Here is an 8,970-nt window from a genome sequence, read left to right as displayed (position 1 = left end):
TTTTATAACAATTATAACATTTTAGGCACTAGCTGTATCTATGCAAGTAGAAAAGGGGGACTCATTGCAAATAGGCACTTTAACACACTTTGTAACTGCTACGCTGGTGAGTGGTGTGGTTGGAGCTCCTTTCCTGTGAATAAATAGAAAGGGTGTTAGGAGAACAGCATAGTCTATAAACTTAGAAGCATTTTGCATCTCACTGAACCTACACCACCACAGCATGCAAAATTATGTCAAGATCTTAATGCTAATCTCACCAAAGGCACACATTTCCACAAATGAGAGCAATAGCATTGTTCCAGCCATACACCGCCACAGGGAAGTTAAAAGCAGTAATGATGCCCACCAGACCAACGGGGTTCCACTGTTCAATCAGCGCGTGGCCTGGTCCTGAAAGTACAGTACAAATGCCCTTACAGACTTCCTTATACATCTGTCTAAAACTACATTTCATACATCAGTTTTAGAGTTTCCCCTCATCATGATTCTCTCATCCTACAAAGCAAATGAAGTGAAACAGCTGAACAGAATTAAATGGAGGATTTAACACCACTGATATAACATACTTTCAGAAGGCAAAACTGGGCCTCCAATCATGCGTGATAGTCCAACAGCATAGTCACACACATCGACATACTCCTGCACCTCTCCGACCCCCTCCACATAGATCTTTCCCATCTCCAGAGACACCTGGCAATGGTGGAGACAGCTTTCGCATAAAGTGGATGAACATTTGATTTCAACTAGAACTGCCACCAATGTAAATGCACAGTGTACAGTCTGGAATGCAACTGTACCAAGCTGCCAAGAACTTTGATCTTCTTCCGCAGAGCATCTCCAATCTGTCTCACAATCTCCCCTCTCTTTGGAGCAGGGATCTGCAGAAAACGTTCATATGCATAATGCTGCAGCAGAGTAGTTTGCAAGGGATCTGCTGTTATAATACAAGAAAGAAGGGGATACTCAAATAGTCACTACTGTGAATAAAAAAACATTTCACTGATGCAAAAAAAAAAAAAAGATATTTTAAATATACAAAACTTGTGAGGATTTGCAATCATGCAACACAAAATGCAGTTTGTTATTCTTAGGAAGAGGGTGCTCTACAATGCTTTCCAATACTTACGTCAGCCCACACCTTCCATGCCTCTCGTGCTTTCTGTACAGTTTCTTCATATTCAGCCATGGTAGCCTAGTTAGTAAAAAGTAATGGATTCATTAATATTTTGCAAAAGTCAGAATGATCCAGTAGAAAAAAATGTGTCCAACAATATTTATTTACACTAGGTGCAAAGTTCAATCAGGTGTCAAAAGACTCATGCAAGAATTCTTATTCTAGTTAACGGCCATTTTTTAAATTATATATATATATATATATATATATATATATATATATATATATATATATATATATATATATATATATATATATAACTCCATTTAGTCTTTCAGATGTTAGCTTTCTGGTTTTCACAGGAACAAAATGGTTCGACAATGGCTCAAAACATTTAGAATGCAAGGCAGTCTCTCAAAATTCAGAAGGAACTCATTTTGTGTTTGTTTTATTTTTAATAAATATTAAGAGATTTGGTTTAGCTGTGCTTCATAAGACATTAGTTGACTGATGACCCCTTTGAAGTTCGATTTAGACTTTTAGAAGTACATTATGAATCTATAATGAGGATGATCAGAGTTTTAAATGTACCTGCCGTACTCTGGCAATGGGCTCGTTGTTGGCAGGACAATATGATGTGACCACCTAGGAGGACAAGGAAATAACTGGATGTGTACAAAATTATACCCATTTTACAGATTGCAAACGCATCTTAGTAAAATGTTATTCACCAATCTCAACACGAACAAAGACCTCGGAAGTACATGGCCATTTACAAACTCATTTTGCGAACTGGGACATCGATGCTTGCCACAGGTGGTAAATTCAGCCACCCAGACTGCCTCTGGTGTAACCATATAATTTCGTACTGTAAGAAGTGCTGCGCCTACATATTACTGGAGGAAGTGATACATGGGCTAGCCAGCTTTACCAGTTAGCTAGGTTAAATAGCAGGTTTATGTTTTGCTCATGGAAAGACCCAGTAGCTGTGGGCGAACTGATCGTTTCATGCTCCAACGACAAGCTGGACCAAGTTGTGCAAAACTTGGACAATAATTAAGCTGTCTGCAACTTTCTTGGGCCTACTATATAGCCAGCTAACCAGTTAGCTAACTATAAAATATAAAGGTTTATTAGCCTAATTATTTTATGACTGAACACCACCAGAATATTGCATTACTCCTGCAGGTTGTAATGTAGGTTAGCAATCGTAACATCTCACGATAGGTTAACATTACTTGTACAGTGGCAATGAAGTTAGGTTACGTTATTAAATAGAGGTGAAAATATGCAAATACTCTGCTGAAACGTGAATGAACAATAAAAGAACACAGTGAGTGAGAGGAATTAAAGGATGTCACTGTTGCGAACATGCCTGCTTAAAGTTAAAGCGCAATTTGGAACCAACGTTTTGATTCGCAGTTTGCTAACTAGCTAACGCCAACTATATTTGACTGGAAATGTGGCAGTTAGCCAGCTAGCTAGCTTAGCTGCGATAGCTAAACTTATCTAACTTGTTTTACCTCTCCTTTGCCTCCCCAAGTACCGTTAAAAACTCCACCATTGTCTTCGCTCAGACCTAATTCTTTAAGCCATGTGTACTTTGGCTGATTGATAAGAAGTGTAGACATAGCTGCGACTGGCCGAAAACTCAAAGAACTGAGCCTTTTCTTCAGAGAAAAGCAACGCACAACACTAGGCGACAAAGTTCGCTGCATGGTTGGCTATAGTAGCAGTAAAACGCCGTGCGTCTGCACTCACGCAGCATCTACGTGCACAGCGTGACACTGACGACGCCTATTGGCGGAATCCTGACACGCCCTTTAAAAGGACCGCAGTGGTTTTCACGGTCAAGTCCATACGCATGCGCGTGTTTCATTGCGCAGATTATTTCATCTGCAGCCTAAACTGACGAGAAAGGCAGACTTTCTTGTGTTTTGAAGAGCTTTATGTAGTCATACATCATTACTGACTGAATAATTACCAGATACCTTTTTAAATATGTTTGCCTTTAATGGCGTTTAATTGTTGTTACTAACAATAATATTATTACATATATCGTAACTTTAGGGAGCTATCGCAACTCTCCCATAATGCCAGAAACCGTCCACTGTCAGATAGTGGACATTATCATGGGGATTTATTAAAAATGGCACAGTAGAGTTTCCCTAAACGTTGGTAACCAAGCACTACATCTTTTGACTGGCAGTGAAATGTTTGTGGCATTATATTCTGAGATATAGTTCACTACATTTATCCAATATGTAACAAGTATATAAATCCAACTAAAGATACATTGAATTCAGAATAGATTAATCAAAACGATATCGTAGAATTTATCCAAAAACGCTCTGATACTTTTGCTGGAATATGTTGTGGCATTATGGGAGATGTATGAGTAATAAATCACGAAAGTTATATATGTAATATATAACGTTAGCTCTCTCTCTCTATAAGGATATACATATATAGTTATATAGTTATGTAATAAGCATATAAACGCCATCAACAAAGATATTTAAAACATATTTTGTAATTATTAAATCAGTATAATTGCAGGACTATAAAATTCTTATTTATGTTAACATTTTTCCACATTAAAAATATATGAAAATCTATCATTCTCTTGTTTGGAACATTACAAATACATTACGAGATTACTGCTATATACTGAATTGGGAGGTGTGAAATGTATCAGCAGAGTGGCGCAGCGGAAGCGTGCTGGGCCCATAACCCAGAGGTCGATGGATCGAAACCATCCTCTGCTAGTTACTTTTCGGCCAGTTAAGTTTGATGTTTTTTTCAGTTATTAATACTTTGTTGTCAAAACACATTTATCGCATGTCGTAAGTGCATCAAAATAGTATAGTAAGTCAGCTAATTTGTCTCAGTTTTAAATAATAGTTGGGTAAATATGATATTCAGCATTTTTATATAAAATGCTCTCCTAATTAAAATTTTATATATAAATGCCTTACGCTTAATTAAACAGTTATACACTTATGTTAACACAAGGTTCACGTTTGCGTGGTTTAGCAAAGAGAGCAAACAAATATTTTTTTTAATTGTCATTATCCAATGAGAAGATACGCTTGGAACGTCGAACGCACCGAATACGCTTAACTTCCGAGTAGAAGAAATGGCGGGTGATAGCAACAGAGACACAATGGAGGATCTGGAAGATGGAGAAATAACTGGTTCAGATTCGGAATCCGACATGCTGTCAACGTCAGATGACCGACACCCAGTAAGAACATTTATTTAGTCTATTCGGTTCGAGCTGTGTATAACTTAGAGCTGACCGGCCTTTAGCTTGCTATTAAACTTAAATGATCCTACGCTACCTGGATAGCTGGATAGCTGTCTGGCTAGTTAACGATCAGGCGTAGTTCGGTAGCTGCTTGTTTGCGGGCATGGCTGTGTTGCTCTCAGTCTTCTGCTCTCAGACCTATCGTGTTAACCAAGGCTAGTCAAGTCCAACCCGACCTGATCGGCTAGCTAGCAAGACACCCTAGTTAGTTAGTAGGCTAGCATTAGTTGATTCCACTCGTTTAATCGCAACGTTAGTACATCTGAAGGGATGCTGCGTTATGCATACAAGTTTGATTCGCAACTTGTCAGTCATGTGTTACTGGATTTGTACTGATGTCCTGACTGCATAGTTGTGGCGTGTTAAAAATGCTGTTTCAAATATTTACTCGTCCTTATTAACTGTGGTACGAAAATGCATAAATCAAAAGCATGCCTATATGAAATGAAGACAATGTTAGCTTTGTAAAAAAAATAAATAAATTAATAAATGTTTCAATTGATCAATAGATGCCCTCTCAAGGAGCCTTTTCAAGTCAGTGTTTCCAAAGCCGAGGCTCTCCACAGACAGCCCCGCCTGTCAACAGCTACCGTAGCTCCATCAGGACCGACTCCAGCGAAAGTGACTCGGACTCCGAGGAAGAGGCTGCGCTGTGGAGGCGAAAGCGCCAGAAGTGCTCCAACATTCCGGCGCCTTTACCTCCGGCCTCTTTCCGAGGCCCCGGTGCCACGGCGGGGCCCCTGGGCCGTAAGGTGAATAACATCTGGGGCTCTGTGGTGCAGGAGCAGAGTCAGGAGGCTGTGGCAGCCGAGTTGGGTGTCATGGGCGTGGAGGGAGGCATCAGCATGAACAGCCGCCAGAGTGAGACGTACAACTACATCCTGGCGCGCAAGATGATGGAAAAGGAGAGGCAGGAACAGGGAACGGAAGCCATGCTGGACAGCCAGCTGGAGGAGTATATGCAGCACGGAGCACAGGAAGAAATGAGTGACGGCCATCTTAAGAGAAAGCGGGCAGTCAAGGAGAGGCTGGGGCCTAGAGCCGAGATGGACGTTAAGGGGCGATATGAGATTACTCAGGACGACCCCGAAGACAGAGTGGTTGATGAAATAGCTCACAGGTGAGAAAGGAGACACTGAAACTCTAGAGGAGTTTGTTTGTTATTGCTGCCACTGGGGCAGCCAGTAAAGCTTTTCATCAATGGTGATGCAGTGCATTTCACTTTGTTCAGTTTACCATACTGTGCCACTGAATGATTAATTGCTTTTCTTATTGCTTTTGAAAGGTTAATGGAGCCAAAAAAGGAATTAATAGAGCGTGTGGTGAAGGTGATTGGCATAAAGAAAGCAATAGAGCTTCTGTCAGAAACTGCAACTATTGAACAAAATGGAGGTCTTTACACTGTGGTAAGGGCTCCTAAATTTTAATGGCTGTGCTCCTTAGATGAGACAAGTACTCCTTTACCTGTTTAGCAGCAAGGGTAGTTCTGTACTGCACTAAGGCAAGAGTGTTTAAGCATACGTTCAGTCAGTATTATTTTGTATGTACTGTAAAAGTATACTTCAGATTGGGATTAGATTCTATTAATCACAGTATAGACATCCAAATGTAACTAGTCTTGTGTTCCTGCAAAGATATATAGTACACTACACCGCCTTACCAGAAATATGTGCTTCACTAGTGCAGTTTCCACTAGCTGCCACTGAGGGGCAGCACTCTTACTTTGAACATTGATCTGTTTGATGTGCATTAGTCCTGATCTGGTATCTTTAACATGTAGACAAATATTGAAACAAGTTTTCATCTTGCAGGATGGTAGTAGAAGGCGGACCCCTGGAGGGGTGTATCTGAACCTGTTGAAGAACACTCCTAGTATTTCTCATGAAGAAGTCAAGGTAGGCTGCTGCTGCACAGACAACAAACCAAAGAATGTTGGGAATGTAGTGAGTGTTTAAAGAGGCCCAAGTACTGTGGTTTGGTCTTCGGCTTGTAACTTTGCAACTCAATGTTGGTTTAGTACAAAGAACATTACAGATAATCCTATGGTACTTTTGCAAAAATGTAATAAAAAAAAAACCACCATATTGTAGACCACTGTATCTACATTGCCTTGCTTTTGAAGTGAAAAGTTTGCTTTTTAGGAAATATTTTATGATGAGAACCAGAAAGAGTATAACAACAAAAAGGCAGCCAAAAAGCGGCGCAGACATATAGTGGCCAGGAAGATGAAGGAAGCCATCAACACATTAAACCTGCAGGAACATGACGATGTCTCACGGGAAACGTTCGCCAGCGACACCAATGAGGCCCTGGAATCACTCGAGGAGGTTCCTGAGGACCAGCCGGAGCCTGCGCTGGGCACAGAGGACAGTCCTGTTGTTTACAGCTCCGCTGACCTGGAAGTCTTCTGATGCATATGGCTGTGCCCCATTTGTGACTGTTTTGTTGAGGTGACAAATCTGCTGTGTCTTTGTTCGAAAGCCCATGGACAGTGTGTTCGGTGATACAGCTTGAATAGACTGGCTTTCAGTTAAGATGCATTTGTTTGACTTGCTCCCTGGTTCAGGGGCAAAGGGGGAATTGATAACAGGGCAATCAATCATTTCTTTCACGTTCTCCTCAATAGATTGCGTGCAGTTGGACAAGACTGCACTGTACCAAGATGAACATCAACAACTAGCATCTTGTTAGTAATTGTGTGGAGCACAGAGGTGTTCCACAGTTAATGAGTTTGGCAATCGAATGTTCCTTTTTCAATGCAGTAACATCTGTCTATTGATAGCCTTATACAATGTGCTGTTTTAGAAAAGCCTGTTGCAAGAGTGCATGTTTTACTTGCTCTCTGATTTCACATTATTATTCTTGGTTTTAAATGACCATGCAGGTTTCCTATAAATTCAGTATAGTCCTTCAAAACCCTATGTCTTCAAAACCCTATGTTTGACTTTTGTCTAGAAAAACTGCTCTTTCTCAGAGGACAGAGAGACGTTTAAAGATTTGTGTGGGCAATTTTTAAAAAGTTTTTTTCACAGTAACCTGGTTTGTGTGTTACTAGACAAGGAGCACGTCCATTCATAGCCATTTCTCAAGTTTGTACTCTATAGTATTACAGTGACATTAGGAAGAAATTCTACATAAAGTTACAGTCTGACTATGTCCTATTCTTGGTGAAAATTGATGCTTTGAGAACATTACACTTGATCTGCATTCTGTAGACTACCCATAACGCTAACAACTGAATACATTGTGTTTCACAAATGTTTATCATGAACACTGAATGTAGTGATGGGAAAATATTAATATTTTTTTAATGGTGACGATGATGGTGAACATGAATCATAGGTTTGCTACAGAATACTGATCCTTTGATACCAAGTCATGAAACGATAGTTCTACTAGAAATCACTTTATTAAATGCTTGTGAAATATGGATGCTATGAACTGATCTCAATTTAATCAGACGTTAATGATCTAATTTTCACACCTGGACAGAGCACGTAATGCACATTTCCTGATTTCTTATTTTAAGCAACGTATCATCTATACTGCCTGATGTTATTACATGAAAATCCATGATTAGTGTCTTTGCATCTTACACAGAAATGTCATCTTTCATGAAAAAACTCAGTCAAGTATTATCCATTGCTCAAAATCACAAGTCAAAAGGAATGTTTAGAACTCAGCAGTCAATGATTCGGTTTAACATGGTGGTTTTTCCTCCTTCGCGTCCTATAGCATATCACTAACATTTTCTGTATTTATAATCAGTAGAATCTCGCTTAATTATGCATTTTTATTTGACACTGCCACTGGCAAAAAAAATTTTTTTAAAGAAAACAAAACAATTTGTTATGGATAACTGAGCGGTTTGCATTTTGTTTAAATGTTAGGACTGGCTCATGGTGCTTCTCAGATAGCCAGATGAGACAGAACCTCTTCACCGTCTCAAGTGCAACTCTGAAAAGTTGTCATGGCGACATTCAGGGTAATATGTCCAAATTAGGCTGTTATTGTGACAGCCATTTAGGGGTATAGAATCGCCCACGGTTAGAGAATCCTGAGGCCATGGTGGTTATTTGTGACAAGGCTCACAATCAAAAAGAGACAGAAGCTCGTCTGTCTTTCTCAGAACTCACAAGTTGAACTCAAGTTTACCAGTTGAACTTCTTGACTATTTCTGTAGGCAGTCATCCATTTTTGATTGTTTTACTGACACTGTATAAACATATGCCCCTAACTGGCCGCCTTATTGTCAGGTAAACCTTATAAGTGCATTATTATAGGTGTTCAGTTACACACTGTTGCCATGCACTGTTTATTATGCATCCACCATCAGACCACCAGGACCACTGATGACCAGGTGGTAGACCAATCTCAATGTCGCAATATCACTGCTGGGTTGAAAGTGATATACCAGCCAAAAAAATCCAGTGGTCAAAAGCATACTACTGATGAACATAAAGTGCATAGCCAATAGATATACTACACTTGCTATGTATACACCAAAAATGAGTTTTTAATAAAGTGGATGGACAGTGTATAT

At 39.8% G+C, this 8,970-nt stretch overlaps 2 protein-coding genes and 1 non-coding gene across 3 annotated transcripts in view; 2 read left to right on the top strand and 1 right to left on the bottom strand.

Moving 5' to 3' along the window:
- aldh7a1 (aldehyde dehydrogenase 7 family, member A1) overlaps positions 1-2,863 on the bottom strand; it is a 7,568-nt gene extending 4,705 nt beyond the window's left edge. Inside the window, exons 1-7 of the mRNA XM_027028465.2 lie at positions 2,641-2,863; positions 1,709-1,762; positions 1,130-1,195; positions 801-881; positions 570-693; positions 261-393; positions 89-133 (exon numbers count right to left, since the gene is read on the bottom strand). Coding sequence (XP_026884266.2) covers positions 89-133; positions 261-393; positions 570-693; positions 801-881; positions 1,130-1,195; positions 1,709-1,762; positions 2,641-2,835 — 698 coding nt within the window. The 5' untranslated portion in view covers positions 2,836-2,863. The remainder of the gene's footprint in view (positions 1-88; positions 134-260; positions 394-569; positions 694-800; positions 882-1,129; positions 1,196-1,708; positions 1,763-2,640) is intronic.
- Positions 2,864-3,813: 950 nt separating this feature from the next.
- trnam-cau lies at positions 3,814-3,885 on the top strand. Its single transcript has one exon. It is a non-coding gene; the product is annotated as a tRNA-Met (tRNA).
- A 371-nt stretch (positions 3,886-4,256) lies between these two features.
- Positions 4,257-8,965, top strand: phax (phosphorylated adaptor for RNA export). The gene is made up of 5 exons (XM_027028471.2): positions 4,257-4,364; positions 4,937-5,547; positions 5,713-5,833; positions 6,239-6,322; positions 6,569-8,965. The coding sequence occupies exons 1-5, from the start codon at positions 4,257-4,259 to the stop codon at positions 6,836-6,838; spliced, it is 1,194 nt and encodes a 397-aa protein (XP_026884272.2). The 3' UTR covers positions 6,839-8,965.
- Positions 8,966-8,970: the final 5 nt, after the last annotated feature.

This window comes from Electrophorus electricus, chromosome 17, assembly GCF_013358815.1.
Source record: "Electrophorus electricus isolate fEleEle1 chromosome 17, fEleEle1.pri, whole genome shotgun sequence".
In the NCBI taxonomy this organism is placed as follows: Eukaryota; Metazoa; Chordata; class Actinopteri; order Gymnotiformes; family Gymnotidae; genus Electrophorus; species Electrophorus electricus.
This window is presented reverse-complemented; position numbering and strand designations above follow the sequence as displayed.